The sequence below is a fragment of the Ixodes scapularis genome, unplaced genomic scaffold (genome assembly GCF_016920785.2).
Source record: "Ixodes scapularis isolate PalLabHiFi unplaced genomic scaffold, ASM1692078v2 PGA_scaffold6__148_contigs__length_123643588, whole genome shotgun sequence".
Lineage (NCBI taxonomy): Eukaryota > Metazoa > Arthropoda > Arachnida > Ixodida > Ixodidae > Ixodes > Ixodes scapularis.
Window position 1 is genome coordinate 9,072,221 of NW_024609881.1, and position 21,083 is coordinate 9,093,303.

General features: G+C 47.4%; 2 protein-coding genes across 4 annotated transcripts in view; both read left to right on the forward strand.

The window, feature by feature from the left end:
• Positions 1–13,588, forward strand: part of LOC8042239 (meiosis regulator and mRNA stability factor 1) — a 262,432-nt gene extending 248,844 nt beyond the window's left edge. For all 3 annotated transcript variants that reach the window (XM_042294539.1, XM_029971129.3, XM_029971130.3), the window contains exons 20-21: positions 1,406–1,797; positions 9,781–13,588. In XM_042294539.1, the coding sequence (XP_042150473.1) occupies positions 1,406–1,797; positions 9,781–10,034 (646 nt within the window). In that variant the 3' untranslated portion in view covers positions 10,035–13,588. The remainder of the gene's footprint in view (positions 1–1,405; positions 1,798–9,780) is intronic.
• A 2,128-nt stretch (positions 13,589–15,716) lies between these two features.
• LOC115312227 lies at positions 15,717–18,952 on the forward strand. Its single transcript, XM_029971123.4, has one exon. The coding sequence runs from the start codon at positions 15,825–15,827 to the stop codon at positions 17,115–17,117; it is 1,293 nt and encodes a 430-aa protein (XP_029826983.2). The 5' UTR covers positions 15,717–15,824; the 3' UTR covers positions 17,118–18,952.
• The last annotated feature ends 2,131 nt before the right edge of the window (positions 18,953–21,083 follow it).

Consider the following 21,083-nt stretch of genomic DNA (forward strand, 5'->3'; position numbering starts at 1 on the left):
CCCCAAGCGTCACAAAAAACCCCAAGTTACAGCCATGCGTGCCTTTTTTCTCGTTAAAAGCACGACCTAACGCCGCGACATGTCCTTTTTATTATATTTGTATATCTCAGAAAAGGGGCATTTTGAGATATTTGGTTTCAATTTTAAGGGAGAAAAAGGGCACCCGGGATTTCATTTTATAAATCTGAGTAAACAGGCTTAAACAATACTCGGAAGTAAGAAAAAATAATGTTTGATTAGGTGGCGTAAGTCACCGTCCAACTGCCGCTATGCATCCATTCCTTTGTCCATCTATCCTGTTTTAGAGAGCCTAGATTTAGAAGAGGGAGCAAGTGAAACTGAAACCACTGAGACGGCTCCTGCGCAGATTGGTTGTAATCGCGCATGTGTTGTGTTGTCGTGAGGAAAGAGGCGAGCAAACGGAAGAACGACGGCACCTGTTCGATCGGCGCTTTCGTCCTTTCGTCACCTTCTTGCAGTTCATAATTCAAACGCGGCTATCGAACGGTTGGAAACCCTCTCAAATCTAGGCACACTATTTTTTTCGTTTGAATCAGAATTTGCGGCTTGTGGTTCCGAAAGAATGATGACAACTCGGCTGGTTTCATCGGCGTGATTTCAATATGTGACCTTGCAGTTGGTGATTTCTGTGAGTGTCGCAAGTGTGTGCTACATCGGCGCTTCAATTTGAATCGAAGGGCTTGACTCGTGAAAAGAATTAGGCATGGTGCGGAATTCCGGCCTCCCAACCATTCCTCCCTGGAAGTGGCGCAAGCAGGATGTTTCGGTTGTGATTCAAGATTAGATTGTGTCACGTTCATGAGTAAATCTGTTTGCTGTAAAGTTTGTGGCGTTCGTTACTTTTCTTTTTTCTAACCTGTACGTTAGATTTTTGTGGAATAGGACCAATGGGTGTTTCTCGCATGGTCTGTCAAGCGTCACGGCGCTAACATCAGGAGGAAAAACAGCTATTTTGTGAGCTCCGCGTGATCGCGCATCTTTGGCCTAATATATAGAATATTCGAGTGGCCAAATACTCAGAATTCGATTCACAAATCAAATTATTCGGGAACTTCTTATTCGATTTGAATTTCTCTATTTGAGTATTCGCACATCCCTAATGTTATATGTTAGCCGTTTGGGACACAGATCCGACGAGACCTCCTAAGGCTCGAGTGCGATGGACTGAGTTAGGACCGCGTGTGAGAGCTTACGACGACATAATTGCTTTGGCGATCGAGGTAACACAGAGTCATAGTGCAGTCGGTCACGCTCAAGTGCAAATGTCTGTACCAGGCTTTAGAGCTAGGCTTGCCAGCGTTTTGCTCGGAAGCGAAAACATTCGTAACTTATTTCGGTAATGTTGGAGCCTCTAAGTTTGTTGGGTGTGTCCTTTCCCGTGCAGGTACGTTGTCGCATTACAGCCACACCAGCATGGGTTTGCGAGCCTGGAGGACTTGTTTCTTGCCCTGCCAGAGTACTTTGTCCTTTCGGGACCAAAGGACAGGCGTACACTCCGCCTTGCGAGGGATACCGAGGCCTTTGAGAAGTCGACGGTCAATCCAACGGACCCTCCCGAATCACTACTGTCCTTCTCGGCAGTCGCACCGCCGTCGACGGACCCCGGCTTTGAACGGGAACTGCTGGAACTCCGGCTCTCGCCCGAGGATCTGCTTAATGGTCCGATTCCAAGCTGCATTCCGTCGCCCGAACTCAGCCCCGAAGTTCCTCCGTCGGAGGGCATCCAGTCTTACGGAGCGGCGCGCGACCTCATCAAGTTCGATCCGCCTCCGGATGGTGAGTGTAGAAATTGGCAGCGAGCTTTAGCTCCCAAAGCCCTATAATGCAAGGAATGCAGATCATAGGGAGCGATTGTTCAAATTTGTTTATAGTCGCTGGCAGAGTGAGAACAACAGTGTGTTTTTACAGCGCAGCTGTTCAGGGCTTATTGTCCATGGACAAATAAATCTCGACACAAAACTTTGGACAGCTGCCGCCATCTATGAGCTACGGCAGCAACCAGACAACTGGCTTGCTGGTTGTCTGGTTGCCGCTGTCGCTCATAGATGTCAACAACCTTTCTAGCCCTTCCACTCTGGTTTTCACCAGAGTGGAAAGGCTGAATTTTTCTAGGCGTTGTCCTAGAAGTCGTCCTTGAGGTCACCCTAGATGCTGCAGGCAGCTGCATCGATTACGACAGGTACATTTGATGGTGGTGTCAGGTTCACATAGTCGGCAGCGACTCGGACGGCGGCTGACGCTGTTCGGAGTTTATTTGAAGGCGGAACAGGCGTCCGCAGCACCAACCAGTTCTCACCAAGGTCGATGACGGCGCCATATTCACACAGAAAGTCCATGCCGAGAATGACGTGTCTGGTACAGTCTCGTAGAATGCTGGATTTCATGGGGCACGTCTCACTGTGAAACTCGACTCGGGCAGTGCACCTTCCGACGGGCGTAATAAGGTGACCTCCGGTGATTCGAAATTGTGGTCGATGCCAGGGCGTCGGAACTTTTTTCAGGCGGCGAGAGACCCTCCCACTCAAGACTGAGTAGTCTGCTCTAATGTCCACGAGGGTCGAAGCATTGTGGCCGTCGATAACAATTTTTAGGTTGTGGTGCACCATTTTAGGAGCTTCGTTGCGGTGTGGGGCGTCAGGAGAGTGGGAGCACTCCGACGTTCTTGGAGGCTCTTTACTTCGGTCGTCTTCAGCAACGTCACCTTCAGGCGTTGCCGCACTTAGTTTTCCCAGCGACACGGGGGACAAGCCTTCTTGGAGGGGCCGACGAAGAGGTGATGTCGGACGTTGTGGGGATGGGGAGTGGAATCTCCGGGAAGGACCCTTCGCTGAAGACGGGAGACATCGCAGGTACTCGTCGATGTCTCTTGGTCGTTCTCCCAGGCAGGGCCGAGGGTCGTTCGGCGCAAACTCTCTCAGCCCCATCTGGCGGAAGCTGCACCATCAGTACACGTGGCCGGCCTCCCCGCAGTGGTAGCATATAGGGCGTCGGTTTTCCAGGCTGCGCGGGGCTCCTGGCATGCGTACTGGACCTGGTCGTCGTGGCGTCGGTCGTACTGCGGCGTAGGACGTCGGGGCGGCGCGACATAGGTGCGAGGAGAAGGCAGTGGCCCTGGGACCTCTGCGGCGTACGTAAGCGTGGGTTTCTCGGGGACCCTGATGGGAGCCTCTGGTTGAATCTGGACTTCTTCCCGCATGGCCTCGGCAAGGGAGAGCGAAGCTGGACGGTCAGTGGCGGGTAGCAGCTTTCGGAGCTCTTCCCGGATAATCTGCCGAATGTTGTCCACACCGACGATGTCCAGGTCAAGCCGCAATGATGCGACAGTTGACGCAACAGAGGTGCCGACGAGCCGGTGGTAGCAGCTTGCCCGGGCCGACAATGCGCACTCAATGTTTGTAATTTCCGCTACAAGATCGTCAACAGTCGTTGGGGGTAGTCGGACAAGACTGCCGAAGATTTCACTCTTCACGCCTCTCATGGGGGTGCGCAGCTTCTTCTCGGTGGCCGGAGGATCAGCGCGGGCACTCAGGCGTAGGACATTCTCCACAAAGCTGGTAATGCTTTCATTTGGTCTTTAAGTTCTTGTCCGGAGGAGGTCTTCGGCTCGCTGTCTACGGTGGTGATTTGTGAATGTATCTTTCAGGCCGGTGATACAGGTGTCCCACAACGTAACTGAAGCCTCGTGGTTCTCGAACTACTGCCTTGCAGTGACCTACAAAGAGAAGTAAAGGTTTTGGAGGCGCTGCTCCGTGGCCCATCCATTATGGTGGGCTACGCGTTAGTGATGCAAAACTATAGATAAATTGACTATCGATACTATTGATGGTCGACTATCGATAGTACTATCGGTAGTTTTTCGATAGTCGACTATCGATAGTTTTTTTACTATCAATAGTCAGATTTCTGGTAACTATAGATGCTATCGATAGTGCTATCGATAGTTTTGCACCACTATAGTCCATTACAACCGAAGAAGGTAGGGCAAGGGTAAGGCGAGCCAGGGAGGAGGGAGCAGATGGAACGCTAAAGAGAGAAGGAGGTTTCCCCATCTCTTCTCCAGCTCACCTCCATTTCTCCTCCTCGCCCAAACTCCCGTCTTCGTCATCACTGAAAGCTGAACCAAAGTTGGGAAGGCAAGTGCCTGGGCTAGTTGGTGTCCCATTTGAGAGAAATAAAGGGATGAAAAGAGAAGAGGGAGCGACGCAAACTACTAGTGTCGCAAAACTATCAATAGTAAGTCGTCGACAGTACCATCGATAGGTTTACGATAGTCGACTATTGATAGTTTTCCGATGGTCGATTAACGATAGTTTTTTGATAGTCGACTGTCGATAGTACTATCCATAGCTTTTCGACAGTTGACTACCGATAGTGCTATCGATAGATTTTCGATAGTCGACTATCGATAGTACTATCACTACGATAGTTTTTTTTACTATCGATAGTCAGATTTCTGGCGACTATTGATTCTATCGATAGTACTATAGATAGTTTTGCACCACTACTACGCGTTCATAGTGTTGCAGCCAGTCCTCTACATCCTTGTGGACCTCGCCATGGAAGGTCGTCGTGGTTCTTTGGGCTACAGGCGGGTAGACGACGGGTGGAGCGGCCTCGGTTTGCGCCAACTGGCTGTTCATCATTCGTTTTGTTGACTGCTTGGCCTTGGCAGGCAGGGGGCTGAACTCCGGCGGTAGGCCTTGGATCCGGCGGCTTCGTGTTCCTCGAGTTTCGTTAATCTTTGCAAATGATCCTCTCGAGCCGCGGCTGCATGGGGCTTGTGCTGCAAGGCCTCGGAAGGGTACGATGCATGGGTTGCATCCAGCACCTCCGCAAAATGCCATGAATGACTGGCAGAGAGGTGGGTAGTGCAGGAGGAAACTTAATAGGGGCAAACTTGTGCCCGAACAAAGAAAATACAAAGAGATCTGAGGCGTCGAAGAGCGGCGGAGTAGCATGATTGAGTGCAAGAGCGAGACTGACCCCGCACCGCCATTCGGAGCACCTTTTGTGCCAGTGTGGGTTTCTGGAACATTTGGCTTAGAACTTTCGGTGCGTAGAACATTCGAACCTCGACTAGACGACAAGGTTTTCAAACTTCAGAGAATGCTAAGTTGAAAGAATAAATACAAAGAGCTTCCGCTTCCAGGAACCGAGCCTCCGCACGAAACCCCAGCATGGTAACAATTTGGCCATGCCCGCACTTGCTCGGCAATGCACGTGGCAATATCGGCACACGCCGCGCCCAGCTTGGCACTCCCGCCGCTGCCCAGTGGCGCAGCAGTCACCAGCGAGCCATTGTGATCTGCGCAACGCACCGCCGCACTCCTTGCCGGTGCTGCGGCCGCTTTTGCTCCTCTTGTCGCCGAGAAGGCTTTCGCATTCACAACTCATGACTAGTGTCCTCGGGATTTTTTTTAAATGTTTGCCGCATCGTTATTGCAATTTCTTAACATATTCCATTGAATTCTTTATTTGTGTTCCAGAGAAACACTAGATGATTGGCTGGGTTCAGTAACTTTGCATATTGTTCGGTTCTGGTTCAGTGGTGCTTTTGAAATAATAGTTTGATTACCGGTTCCACCTAACACAAACCAGTTCCTAAAAGGTGATTTCAATGGAGCATCATCTGCATTCAAATTTCATCAGAAAAAGCGGAAACGAGGACAGCAAAACAAATATAGTTTTGTTTTATGATCTTTAACTTTTAATGCAAACACCCTTCTATAACAGTTATGTGGTTATACAGGCACTTGGATACCGCGCCAAAGCACAGTACTCACACGTGAAGTCGATCAGCCAGCACGTGCAGTGACACCGTGACGGTAGCACACACCATACTCGCAAACTTCCCACAAAAGACAAACTAGTGGTTGTTTAGAAAGCAGGAATTTAGTCTGCCATTGTATAACAACCTTGATTACCCACTGTAGATTTAGCCAGTGCAGTATAACTGCTAGCCTGGGGTCTTCAACAGGCATTGTGCACTATTCGCACGACCGCAAGCGATGCTCATTCAGATCGAAACGGCAAACCATCCCATGCCCAAACGACTTGCTCCAACAACTTAGTTGAAGAGAAGAAGAGTACATGATTAAAACGAAAAGAACAAGACAACGCTGCCTTGCTGTTTCTAGACAACTTGCGCATAAAAAAGGTTTCTCCGAGCAGCGCCCAGGACTCGGGCGACTCGCGTTGCGGCGACGGAGTGTCGCGCTTGTCGCGGCTTTGCCGTTTGGTGCCTCCCGTTTTCGCCACTATGGGGGAGAAACGCACCGACAGCCGTCAACTGATGATAACTTATTTTGGTGTTTGCTTTCTCCTTCCTTGAGGAATATTGCAGCAAGAAAAGAAAATACGCAGAAAGAATGGCTCTTTTAGGCATAGTCAGGTATACTCGGTTTCACCTAGGACGCGCCGCGAGGGACGCTACGTGCTGCACAAGCCAATCCATAGTTTGGAGCTTGACTTGGCACTCCTTGCATCGCTCCGCTTAGCCGGAGGGACGCCCTCCGAGCTATGAATCGTCTCCTGTGGCTCGTAGCGTCCTTTGCGGTTCATTGTAAAGTTGAGTATGGATGCGTGCACCTCTATGCCGGCACCAATTTGTGCTCCATGGGGCTGCGCTTATTTGTTCCATTATTGTGAAGCTGTCTCCATGTTGCAGCCGTTTGTTTAGTCAAAATATTTAGTTGACTTAATGCCGCCACCCGCAAGATGGGGCAGCTCACGTTTTATCACGTCGAACCGTTTCCAATGCACTGGGAACTGCCATAGGAGATTCCATTCTAGTTCGGGTTCAATATCAAATGTTTGATTTCGATTATAATGGTTTGGCTCCGGTTTTCGGTTCAGTTCCACACCCTGGTTAAAAGCCGCTAATCGCGCACAATTACAACAACCGCTTTGTTGCGCCTTGCAGGGCCAGGACCGACACCTTGTTTGTATACAACTACAGTGGAACCCCGATGATGCGACTTTTGTGGGACCAAGCAAAATCATAGTAGAATCCGTGATCGTCGTATCACCCGGAAAAAACAATAATCACGAATACAGCGATTGGCCTCGCGTGAAAAAGACAAGCGGAGGTTTTAAAGGATGTCTAAGCTAATAATCTGCCGTAGCTTTTCCTCCATCGTCAATGGTGTTCTTTTGCGAGACATCATTCGCTGGCATGCACAATCGTGACGATGGGATCCTTGTCGCTTTTCATGCTTTCCGGAAGTGGGAACGGCGGCAGCCAGCGGAAGCATGCTCAATCCTGGGAGAAGCAACGAGTTGGAGAGAGTGGTGTGCAGAGGAGAGCGAGGGTGATTGAGGGAACGATGAGATAAGCAAGCACATGGAAATGCAAAGGCATTTCACAACCCGGGAGGTGAAGGGAAAGCGCGGTCTCCTGCCCTTTCCCGGTGCTGCGGCTGTCTTGGGTTGCCGGCGGCGTGTTTTTGAACCCTCTGAAACGGCGCGTAGAAGCCACTGCCCCCCTCCTCATGGAGCCGTCGAATTCGTCACAGGTTTCCCGCCGGAACGTCGTATGACGTGGCACGCGTAGAATCGCGCATCGTGTAAACCAAAGTTTGAATACATTATTTCTATGGGTAGTTTGTCGGGACTAAGCAAATTCGTCTTAAAATGCAGATGTCGGAGAAACCGGGGACACCTAATCGAGGTTCCACTGCATTCAGTTTTAGTTACTCCACCGAGGGCGCTCCATTTTTGATTCTCGTAGAAGCCAGTGAGACAATCGAATCGCCAGTCACCTCCAGTGCAATGATGCTGTTTCAAGAGCCATGCACTAGCGAATTGGGCCATCAGCCTGGAGACCCCAGATGAAAATCAACACAGCTTGCATAAGAACCAAGCCCATTCCCCCCCCGGGAAAAAGGCATCTGATTCTATTCTCATTCCATTTTGGTGTCGTTGAAGTGCAGAATGATTCCAACTCCGGAGTGGCAACTCTGCAACACTGCTGTCCGCATTTCTGAATGTTTCCAACAGTTCGTCAATGATGAAGTAATCAATGGGTCCATCAGATTGCCAGGAATTACTAGTGAAAGCAAGAAACAACTGAAGGCCAGTGAGTGTTTGCTTTAACTTTCGTGCAAAATCCCGATTAGGGATACTTAAAGGAAACTTAAGGACAGTCGCAAGGTCATCAACATTCCTGTTCTTGTCTGAATCATACGCTACTGCGAAAATCCCTGTTTTAAGACTGCTGTGTTGAAGTATTGATTACCTAGGTTTCTCTCGGTGGGCTTTCTTTTGAGAGGGGCCCGGGTATGTGCAAAGTCCGCCTTGAAAGAAAGTTGGTGCAGACAAGTGAGCTAAAACAAAAAAGGCAATGTCTGCATGCTGAACCCACACAGTGTGCTTGTTTGTCTCGAGTTCAGTTGTTGAAGAACTTTTTGATCTTGACTCGCTATGTCTTGCATCAATGCGTTCAAGTTCTTTTTTTCTGCGTGTCTAGCTTGCACCGTGCCTGTTAGCCTGGCAAGCTGTGCCGCTGGACTGTTTTTTGTCTTGTGGTCCACAGTTAAATTTTGCACACAATTTTGGGAATAAGTTGGCGACAGAGCGGAGTGGCATGGTTTCGATTGAACAGCTATCTCCGCTCGCACGACAAAACGCAAGCTGCTGAAGTTGCCCTCACGTGCATGCGAACATGATTGCACGACAGAGGCACCAGCCGGGGCGCTTCCATTGCTTTACGTTTGCTTGCTTTTGACGAAAATCTGGCACGTCGGGAACCAGTAAAATGGTGGCAGGTGGTTTTTCAGAATTGCTTCGCAATGCCTAGAGCACTGTACACTTGTGGGATGTCTCAATGTCTCTTTGCAGACATTGAAAGTGGACATTTATTACTTGCTGAAGGCAAAGTGAGGCTTGCAGCAGCCTTGCAGAAAGTTTCGAAATGCAAAAGGAAAAGCACCCGCTAGTCGCACTGCACCTTTTTCTTGTGTACAGCTTCACATTACACTGCAGTAGTTACGTGTTTCATCATTCGGATACTGCTTCTATTTATTATGACTAGTCAAGTTTATGCTTTGATGTTTACTACTAAGCTAGTCATTTTAAAATAAATTTAGTATGTGCAGCTTGGTTCTTATTTATCTATAGGGGGTACATATATATGTATCATTTAGCATTGCAAAACATGTCCTGTCATTGGCATTTCAGTTAACATGTTGAGACTTGCAGGTGGTCTAACTTAACCATAGTTTGTTCATTGCGGTGAGCAATGAACAAACTATGATTTGTCCAGACTTAAAGCAATGAACAAACTATGATTTGTCCAGACTTAAAACAAACATTTTTATTTTTCAAAGAATATCTGCTCAAAAAGCAACCTTTTTCCGTTCCGAAACACTGTTTCGGCTGCTCTGAAAGGTGCTCCAAGATGGCTTAGGCCAATCACATCACTGGGAACCTCATTCGCATGTCGGAGAGTGTTTGTGTTTTTAATATGTTATTCTAGCTGGATAATTTTTCGCATCTATCTTTATAAAATACCATGCTTTCTTGAAAATATCTACGCATCCTTTATTTAGCTCCAATGAAAATAGCCTGCAAACAATACAAAGCAATGGTGAGGGCTAGCTGGTGTAAATTGAGCATAGTTGTAAAACCGAGATTGGGGATACGGACAAGGGACAAAGCGCAGAACGACACGGAATGACAATCATGTCTTATTGGTTTTAATTTAGTACCTAAGAAATAAAGAAGGTTCTTAAATATCTCCGTTGCTTTGGGTCACTGCAGGTTCTTCGGTTTCCACACCGGCATCCGAGCCGGCCTGTGAGCCGATGAAGCTCTTCGATCCGGTCGCCGTTCCTACAAGTCCAGTCACGAATGTTTCGACTTTGTCGGACAATCTCTCGGAAGCCGGATTTCACCCGACACACAACTCAACCGCCATCTTTGATTCGGCTTCGCTGTCGACGGGTGACAGTTGCAGTCCATGTCACAAGGGGAGACGGATCGCTGCAAATTTTCCCATTCCATTGGAATTGTAGAAGAGTTCCTTTGACACAGCAGCGTGCAATCCTCTGACACTTAAATTGTGATGTTTGTTTTACTCTTTTTATATGGTGGGGGTTGCAACATTGGGCTGTGATATTTTTTTTCACATTGTGTTTCATTTATGCATTGACTTCACTGCTAGGGAATACTGTTTGCACACAAAGACGGTGGCACTATTATAGCAAATTTCTCTCGCATGCATTTTAATGTAGCAGTGGCACTTGCTCTCGTGCTATTGCTTTTAATACGGACAAAAAAATTCACCACCATCGTCAAAAACCTTTTTGCTTTTTTGAAAATATCATTTTCTCAGCCTATCATTGTTGTATTTTAAAAAGGGAAACATTTATTGTCACTTTGCCCCCCCAAAAAAAAGCTTTCAATGATTTACTGAAATATTGTTTTTTAAGCTGACTTATGTTTTATCGAGGACAACCAATTTAACAATACCGTATTTACTCGCGCAATGAACGCACCCCCCAAGTCGGCTCTCAAAATTTCGACTTTTTTTTTCACTTGCGTAATAAACGCACCCCCAACTCGGACGTCAAAATTTTAACCCCTCCCCCCACGCACTACAAATTAACACACTTTTCTATCCTGGTGCAGCAAGGTCGCGAATGCATGAGCAGCGTGGGCAAACAAAACGCCTTGCAAAAGGCGTTAAAAAAATTCGCAAAGATCCAACGGAAGCAAGAAAAAAAACATGGAGAGGAGCTTTTTTTTTTTTTGCACAGCGCAGTCTGGACTTTGGGTTTGCGCGCTGCCGCGCGCAAGAAGGTAAGAAAGAGAAGTGGAGAAACGCTCAAAGCGAACAAAACAGCTTGCAAAAGGCGAAAAAAAACAAACAAAAAAAACAGAACTACAAAAAAACAAAGAAGAGCTTTTTTTTTTTTCTTTCTTTCTTTCTTTCTTTGTAGAGCTCAGTTTGGTTAGGGGGTCGCACGCACGCCACGCGCAAGGAGGTAAGAAAGAGGAGCGGAGAAGCCCTCCAAGCAAACGAAACAGCTTGTAAAAACCGGCAAAAAAAAAAGAAACAATTATGAAAGTGAGAAAGAAACAGAAAAAAAGAGCTTTTTTCTTTTCTTTTTTTGTACAGCGCAGTTTGGTTACAGGGGTCGTGCTGCGTAGGGCGCGGCGGCGTGCAAAGAGATAAAGATAAGCGGAGAGCCCTCGCCTAAGCAAAGCTTAAGCAGACAAAACAGCTTGCAAAAGGCGGCAAAGAAAGAAAAACAAAAAAAAAAACCACCCAAGGTATTAAAAGAAAAAAAAAAAGAAACAGGCTTTTTTTGTTTTTTTCGCACAGCTTAGTTTGGTTACTGGGTCCTGCGCTGGGTGCAAAGAGATAAGAAGTTGCTTCAATTTTTCAGGAGAAATGGTCCGTTCATTATGGGAGTAAATAGGGACGCAAAAATTTACAATTTTACTTCAGGTAATGAACGCCCCCCTCAACTTAGCATAGATTTTTCGGAAAAAAGTGCGTTCATTCTGCAAGTAAATATGGTATCTTGCCAAAATTTTGTTGCGCATTTCTGAGAACAGTTTTTGTGAGCAATTTGTTTTTTTTTCATTTTAAATATAGAGACCTAATTTTGTATCACACTGCCAAAAAAAAAAGTAGTTAATTTGTGAAATGCTACCGTGTTTGTAAGATGATTGTAATGTTTTATCACAGGAAAATCCTAATTACCATATTGCAATAACAAATTGGTTTGCATTCCTGGAAACAGTGTTGTTTGGGAGCTGATTGTTGCATTTTCAATATGAAAAAACTAATTTAGTGTCACACTGCCAAAAAAAAACTCAATGATTTGTGGAGACTTGATTATTTGTTAAAGTTGGTTCGTAAGTCTTACTACTGGACGAGTTTGTTGCACAGTCATCGGGTGCCTTCCAATTGTGGCAAGCTGATAGCTTTCTGTAACAATGTTATCGCTGCAGTTGCAACTGGGAAGGGGCAGTCTCCTACTCAAAACTTTTAATGTGCCTGAATACGGCCTGTATGTTTCCTTTAATGAAAACACTTGCAGCGTAATATTTCTCTCGAGCGACTGATTTGAGCAGGTCTGAAACATGCTTCCATCTCGTCTCGCAACGTAGCAGGAAAAGCTTATTTTGGGGGGAAAGGTAATTTAGTAGCGTACCTGTCTTCTTCAGGCACTGAAAAAGGAGTTAAGGGAATATAATGCCAAAATATTCATATGTCCTCTCGAGTGGAATGAGGTCACATGTAAAACTTACAGGTCAAGCAAGTAGCCTAAAAACCATAATATGTAGTGCTTTTTGTTCTGCTGTATTCATTTCACAGCTTTAAAAAACGGGGACCAAAGTTTAAAAATTGAACGACTAGCTGATCAAATATTTGGGTTACTATAGTGTAGCTTCTTTTGCAGGGGTGACAACAAAAAGCTCTGATTGGTTGAAGGATGGTGGGTAGAGGCAGCTCTAGCCACTCTCCTTGGGCGTTCTGACGCAACCCACGCGAAAGAAGCAAACTCCGCACAGATGTGTTGAGCCTATTTTGAGGCAAATCCACGACCATGAAAATTCCCAGCTTTTAGACCTGACTGCACAAGCTTTGTTGAGTGCTGTCCTGTCATTTTGTCTCGCAGTGTTCTTTTGTGCTCCCACTTAAGGGTAGCCAATTTGCGAGAGGTCATTTGAAGGACGTGTCTTGTAATGAGAGCACCTTGAGTCTTTGCATCGGCTTTACAAGTTTAAAACTTTTCTTTACAATAAAGTTGATCTTTGATACATTGGTAAAGATGGTACACAGATTTGACGGGTCCTTACATATGTTTTTTGCTAGGTAACAACTGCAGTTTGTAATGCTGGGAACATAAGAACTGCCGTTTGTAAGTCTGGAAAATTAAGAACATCCATTGGTAAATGGCAACAAAAAAAAATGCAATTTGTAATGCTATCAATGTAAGAACTGCAGGTTGTACTTCTGGCAACAGAAGAACTGCAATTTGTAAACATGTTGAATTAACCTGAGACTGGAGTAAAGAAGATACATGAAATTGTAGAAGAGACCGAAACTAGACAGGATGACGTCTCATGATTAGCTAACTCGTTATCGTTACAACTTGTAATAATAGCAATATTAGAACTGCAATTTGTAATGCTGGTTACCGACAAAATGCAGTGCCCAATCTGGTGAGATGCACTGGGAGGCCAGATGTGCTAAAGAGGGGTTTTATTTTTTGGGGTCTCATACTGTCGGTAGCACTCTAGTCTGGAGCACTGCCTCGTGCTTTCAGCCTTGGTTAATGGTTGGTTGCACGATTGGGTTCTTTGAAGTAGCCCAGTAGCATGAAGTAAACAGCGATGAATGAAATCAAGGGATTGTCCAGGTTTGGCTGAGGGCCTTGTAGCCTCCTTTGTCAGCTGGGCAACCGCGCCTGCCGTAGTGGCTTCAGGGGTCAGGAGAGGGGAGCTTTTTTCAATTAGAAGAATCTCGGGCTCAAAAGTGCCTGGATGGGACCGAGAATAAGTTTTACCAAAAAATGAAATAAAATTGGTGGGTTTCTTTTTTCCATGGGAATTTCTTGTGGTCGTCTTGCATAGAAGCAGAATTTGCGGCTGCCGACTGCAGTTTGCATCCTGCCTGCGAATGGCTTTCGTTTTTCTGCCGCAGCGACAAGTGCAAGTTCTATGTTGGGAGGATCATCCTCCTAGTCGACTTTGGGGCACGGAGTTGGGACATAGGGTTTGAACCCCCCAACGGCCAGGGGTGGATGCAGGTGTTTCCAGGGATCAGATGTTGGAGAAGATGCCCCCTTTTACCCTTCCGAAATTTAGCTCTTTGGCGCCCGTTTCCGCCTATGGTGGCGTTCGCCCTGCTAAATTTAGCAGGAAATTGAATTGGTGTTGAGGTCATGTGATGTAAATTTTCCCGTTAAATTGTTCATGGGTTGCTTGAAGTCATGTGACACACTTTTCCTTGCTAAATTTTGCGGGGTAACTGATTGATGTTGAGGTCACATGGTGTCAATTTTCCAGCTAAATTTAGCAGGGAAACTGGGGGAGGAGGGGAGGTAGGGAGGGGAGGGTATGCTGGAGAAGGGGAAGAGGATGAAAGAAGAGGGGGTATATCATACCCTCCCCTCCTCCTCAAGAGCTGAGCTCTAATTTCGCATTACAGAGCTTTGTAAACACCTTTGATTTTTTACACATTGCAGGTTCCAAGGAGGGGTCAGGAGTTACGGGTTTCAGTAGAGCTAGTTGGTACATACTGTGGTGTCCAGAGGGCACTACGAGCGCGGGGGCGGAAGCCGGGCAAAAGAAAACCCGGTGCGTATGGGACTTCTGAGTTGTACTCGGCACGAGCGGTGCTGGAGGGTGTCAGTTGAATAAAGGTCTTCAAAAACGCAACAACTGGCGACGAGCGTCCAGCCACGCGAGCCCCGTCGAAGAGTCGCCCGCCGCACTACTCCCCGGTGACGCCGCGACGCCATGGCGACTCTCGGTCGAATTGAACCATTCGACGAAGCGGGCACGGACTGGCCAACCTACATCGAGCGACTCGACCAGTTTTTCGTCGCAAACGATGTCAAACCAGAAAGGCAAGTGGCAGCGTTCCTAAGCCTCATTGGCGCGAAGACGTACGCTCTGCTAAAGAGTTTGGTGGCGCCGGACATCCCGGCTAGCAAGTCGTGCATCGAGCTGGTAGCCATATTGCGAGAGCACCTGTCGCCAAAGCCTCTTGTCATCGCGGAACGCTTCCATTTTCACAAAAGAAACCAAAATGAGAATGAAAGTATCCTCGAGTTCGTAGCCGAGCTGAAAAAGTTGGCGCAGACATGTGAATTCGGCGGCACTTTGAACGAAGCCTTACGTGACCGCATGGTATGCGGCATTATCAGCGACTCCATTCAAAAGCGACTGTTGTCGGAAGCAGGCCTGACGTTTGAGAAGGCGCTAGAAATCGCAGTGGCGATGGAAGCCGCCTCCGCGAACGCACAAGTTTTACATTGCCGGAGCGCGGACGTCGAGGTGCTTAAGGTGGACCAGGACAAGTCCGAATGCAAGCACTGCGGACTTACGAATCACACAGCAATTAACTGCAGGTGGAAAGGCTTAGACTGTCGTAGGTGCGGAAGACGCGGACACCTTGAACGAGTGTGCAGGAGCCAGCAGTCCGGGCCAGCAGCTTCTCAGCATCGCGGAGCACCGACACGAGGCCGGAGGAATCAAGGAAAAAAAGTCAAGACGCTGAACGTCGACACGGAAGACGAGGTCGAGATGTTCGAGCTTCGGGGGACACGTCCGCGGCCTCTGCAAGTAACAGTGAAGGTGAACACGATTCCGCTGACGATGGAAGTAGACACCGGGGCGGCGGTGTTGGTACTCCCGTTAGACCTGTACAAGACAAGGTTTCCCAATCTAGTGAAGGGAAGAAGTGGAGTCGTCCTTCGAGCATTTACCGGTAAAAAGGTGAAGCCGGTAGGAGAGGCACAGGTTGAAGTAGAGTACCAAGACCAGGTTCACAAGTTACCGCTGCAGATTGTGGACTTCAAGGGTCCCCCGCTTTTGGGACGTGACTGGCTGGAGGTGCTGAGGCTCGACTGGACAAGCATCAAGGCTGTCCAGTGCTTGGAGAAGGGGAGCAAGGAACAAGTCGACACGCTTTTGAAGGACTTTGCTCAGGTGTTCTCAGACGATCTGGGCCGTCTTAGGGGTTTGAAGCTCACCTCAAGCTGAAGAGTGGGCACACTCCAAAGTTCCTCAAGCCAAGACCAGTGCCCCACGCCCTGAAGGCAGCTGTCTCTAAAGAACTGATGGCACTGAAGGAGGCGGGGATCCTGACCCCGGTGGACAGCAGCGAGTTTGCATCTCCCATCGTGCCGGTCGTCAAAAAGAATGGAGACATAAGAATCTGTGGCGACTACAAGTCAACAATCAACCCGTGCTTGGAGGTCGACAACTATCCGCTCCCCAGGATAGAAGAGATGTTTGCAACGCTGGCAGGAGGGAAATTTTTCTCAAAGCTGGACCTGTCAAAAGCCTACCTACAGCTGGAGATGCATCCTGCAGCACGGAAGTACCTCACCATCAACACCCAGTTGGGGCTGTTCCAAGTGAACCGTCTTCCCTTCGGCATAGCATCTGCACCCTCCATTTTTCAAAGAACTATGGATCAAGTGCTTCAAGGGCTGCCGCAGACCACCTGCTACCTGGACGACATCCTGGTGACTGGCAGAACGAAGAAAAATCCTAGGCCCAACGACCGGGATCCCTACAATGACAGCAGCGAGGCTCCAGAGGTGGGCCTGTCAGCTAGCTGCACACCGCTACACCATCGTCCACCGGTCTTCCGAGGAAAATGCCAATGCAGACTGCTTGTCAAGACTCCCAAAAGCAACGGACAACCCCCACTCAGACGCCGTCGACGAAACGTTCGCCTTCTACTGAACACCCGGCACCCGACAACAAGAGAGTCTCCGGCCCAGTTGATGCTACAGCGGCATCTTCGCACCAGACTGGACCTCCTGAAACCATCAGTTGCAGACTGTGTGGCCAGCGCACACTACCGCCAACAGCGGCAACACCCAGGACAAGAGCGGGCTTTCACTGCAGGAGACCAAGTCTATGCCAGAGATTATCGAAGTGGTCACAAGTGGCAGCCAGGAACAGTCGCTGCCCAAACTGGTCCAGTGTCTTTCCAAGTGCAAGTCTCCCCGGGACGGGTATGTCGAAGGCATCAGGACCAGTTGCTCCGAGCACCGTTGCAAGACTCCGTACCTTCAGAGTCTCGTCCAGACGAAGCGGGAGGGGTGTCTGCCACGGCTTGGACAGACAGCACACCGGAAGACAGCGCAGGCGACAGATGCCTTCCACAGGCCTCTTTGCCTGCACCATCCGAAGTCCCGAGGCCAAGAAGCAACACCCAGGATGCTGAGACGCTCATGGATGTAGATAATAGTGACGGAGAGCGACGGTATCCCGTGCGAGATCGGCGCAAGCCTCAAAGGCTAATAGAAGAGGAAAAAAAAAAAAAAGGAAAGCGACGGACTTTTCTAAACTATTTACTGTTAATGGCAGGATGTTACCAGCTGGGTATGTTTGTTTAAAAAGGAGGGGAAAGATGTGGTGTCCAGAGGGCACTACGAGTGCGGGGGCGGAAGCCGGGCAAAAGAAAACCCGGTGCGTATGGGACTTCTGAGTTGTACTCGGCACGAGCGGTGCTGGAGGGTGTCAGTTGAATAAAGGTCTTCAAAAACGCAACACATACGGTTGGCAATCAGGTCAGCTGAACACGGAAAAACAAGATCACGAAGGACTGGACAATCGCATCGCTAACAACTGACTTTACATTTTCCTCATCCCAGCCTAGGCCCTTTCTTTTTCGTCCTTAGGCTCATGAAGGCAGCGGTCCCACGGCCCCAACCATAAACCGGTAGCATCTGTGCTAATGCTCCTGTTTGCGGTGCAAATGTCGCGTCTGTGTGCGGGCCACATATTTAGTACTTTTTGCAAATAAATTTTCAATTCATCATCACCCTTTTAGTGCAGAATGTGATATGAATTTGTCAAAACTTAACGTACAAGAAGAAAACAAAATTTGCAAGTTTTGATATCTTCAATGACATACCTTTATGCATTCCAAGTTTACTAGACTTGTAAGGCATCCAAGACACATTCCTATTTTTTTACTGAATAGAAAAATGACCCGCCTGGTTCCGTGAATGCGTGTTTTTCCTATTTATCACACTGGCATTTTTAATATTCATTAAAAAAAAGCCTTTCTTATGCTATTTCGAAGTGTTGTAACTCAGTTTCACGTCATAAGGCAGCAATTACATTTAATAATACATTTAATAATGCTCCTGGTAAACATAGAAACTCAGCATGAAAAATATTAGAAGTGCAACTTCAGCAGTTCTGGCATCTGATCTAATTTTTTTATTGTATGCTAGAGGAACTGGGCTGGTTCTCTGTAAGGCTGGTTGTGTTGTATTTATATTCGGATTTGTTCTAAAAAAATTTAAATCTGACTGTTTTCGAGCTTGACTTTGTACGCTAGAAACCGGTTTCAGAAAGGAGGACAGCTATTTAAGCAAAGATTCTTTAATTAGAGCTTTTCTCTTTCTAATTGAAATCGCTTTCTATGCTTGTAATTTTTTAAAGCACACTAATTGTCTTAAATATTAAAATGGACTTATATGTTGTAGCAGACGGCACGCACTTCAGTCATCTTTTGAAAGGTGGTTGAAATTCGAGGTTGAGAAATTCAGGAAAAGTGGCGCTGATTCTGTACCAGACGCAGAGGATTCTCGTCTCAAATATTTCCTCGCTCTTCCTTGTTCTTGCGGTGAATCACAATTAATCTTGCAAGAAAAAACAAAACAAAAAACAAGCGCTTCACAAGAATCACGAGCATGCTGTCGAAGACACCTAGTGCCTATAAATAAGCTATTCAATGCTGCCCGCCATGTTCCGACACCACAAAACGTGCAAATATTGAGCTACATATGATAACGATGAGGTAGGGGAATTTCTTTTCCTTCATTTCAAGATAAACAAACAAACATTTTTTAAAGGTTCCAGCTTTCACACCTTGCCGGTTCTGTTTTCTTCGCCATCGTGCAGGGATATGAGATTTTCGGTTTAAACGTTACTCTATTCGTAGTCAACTTACGGAGAGCATTGTGTCCAAACCGCAGTGACTGGGCCTCACGGTAAGGCAACAAACAGCCAGTCATCCTGGCTCAAATCTGAGGCTCAGAAAAAGGGTCTCATAAACCCCTTTCCCATGAAGTGCGCTAACAAAAGCGTTGCACATGAGCAAAACCCTACCTAGGTTGTCATTCTTTAGATTACTATTTCATTTATTGAAATAACAATGTCAGACGATCAACTTTCATGGTGTTGGTTTAATAATACTGCCGCACGCAAAGTATGCAGCGCGGCCGTAGCCTAACGGTTATTGCGCTTGCCTCCCACGCGAAGGGCCAGGGTTCGACTCCTGGCCGCGGCTACGCATTTTTGTTGACACTGTAATGTGATGTTCTGGTCAATTCGAGAACCGTCTAGCTGATTCGAGGTTGGAATGTTCTACGCGTCGAACCTTCTACGTCGAATGCTCCAGAAGCCAACGCGTGTACAAAAGCGGCTCCGCGTGGCAAGCAGGAGTCAGTCTCGCCTCAGCGTTTGATTGTGCTGCTTCGCCGCCTTCGCCGCCCGCGACGCTCCGTTGTTATCTTTTATTTTTGGGCACAAGTTCGCCCCATTAAACGTTCAGTTTACTCAGTCCTTCGCCGCCTCGTCACTTGTCATCCGTGAAAATGCGACGACTCCAAGTTTCCACTTTGCGCTTTACACCAACCATGACTCTTGCCTTTTGCAACTAATTATAAGCAGCCAGGGCCGACTTGCTAGAAGCAGCGTTTCAGCTGAGACGGGGAAAGAAAGCACTGCCAAATCCAGCGCACAAGCTGAGCGGGACTCAAGTCGCGTCTCAAGAAGCTTGCGCGCCCCACCCTTTGCAGTGATTTCTTGCACTCAGTCTCAACTGAGACGCTGTTCTAGCAAGCCGGTCCAGGATTACAACTTGTGAGGTTTCCTTGTGCTTCCATTTTACTTTTGGGAGACCCCGCAATCAGTGTTGAGAAATAAAATTGAGCGAGATGCTCAGTGCTGCCCTGCCATGTCTTCTATGACCGGGCTAGAAAACGGTTCTCCCTATGGCCTTCATTCTCCCATAGGAGCAATGGGACTTTAACTGCGTGGGGGTGCGACTGTATACCATGCCTTCAAGCTCCTCTATCCTGGGTAAAGTGGTGCCATTTATAGTTTTAAGTCTTGATCATGCATATGTTATTTATGTTCATATATAAATGCACAAAAAATTAAATGTTAATTGTAAATAGATTATGTGTCGTGTCGTAGCTGCTAAATAGGGGGTCTGGAGCTTTGTCAAGCTGTGTTCGTGCAGCTTTTTCTCTGGCCTCCCATTCAGCACATGTATCTGTGGTGAAAATAAAGTTAGTATTATTATCTCTTCCCATTGTGCTTCTAGGTCGACCCTCTTCTCGACCTCTACTCTGAGAATGCCCTGCAATTCTGCCATCATTGTTTGCCCTTCCTCGCTCTTCCCCTTCCCTAATTACACCGATGACGCACTCAACTCTATCCTCGCACTCCTTTTTCCCCTCTTCTAGCCCTGCCTTCCGCGCTTCCCCCTGCCTGAGCTCCTCAACCTGCTTCTCAAGTTCTGCCCGCTTCTCCCTTTCCTCATTAAGTTCAGCCCCCATGTGCTCTAGCTTGCCTTCACATTCCTTGGTAAGCTCCTGCCATCTCACTTCAGGCTCCCCCTCTTCAACTCAGTGCGTCTCTGAGCAGGAGCCGCTCTTCAGTTCTTCCTTCATCTCTTCGAACTTATCCTTCCACTCGTTCTAACCTTCTCAAGCCTTTCTCCATCTTCTCACAAAGTTGGCAAGCGAAGATAATTTTCTCTGAATCAGCTACGCTCCCGAATGCCGTTTCTTTTAAATAGCACCACCGCTTGCACTTTCCGTACTCCGCCATGTTCACGTCCCACTTGATCTTCTCTTTTCTACTCATCACTCAGCTACTCAAAAACTTGCGTGTCTATCACGAAGAAAAAGACCGCCAAAATCAACACAAAGGCCGACCCTATTACCTTCTCGTGGCCCGCCCGGTCGCTTAGGCTAAACTAAATCTCGTACCCTGCCGCTAATTAAATCTACCTCTCTTATACCATGTACGCTTTAAAACACCAAAATGCCAAGAAACAAACATTTAGGTTTGCAAGTCGATCGAAATACATCATGCCAGCTTTTAGAAAACCCTACATTACCCTACAAATCAAAAAATATTGTTGCGTGGATTATGAAACACGCAGGGGTGGAAGCACTGCGCCAATTGCGCCACCCTGCGCCAATTCACTTCCCTGCGCCAGCCAGCTCCAAAACGCCAATTTCAACTTTTTTTGTGTGTGTTTTCTCTAAATTTAGCGGAAAACGGTTGGCCACGGGCCACCATGTGGTGTGTACTTTTGCTTAGGTGTCACTGCG

Bases quoted from the DNA above. Each gene is read 5' to 3' on its own strand.
- LOC115312227 (XM_029971123.4), top strand. From the start codon at position 15,825: ATGGCACTGAAGGAGGCGGGGATCCTGACCCCGGTGGACAGCAGCGAG.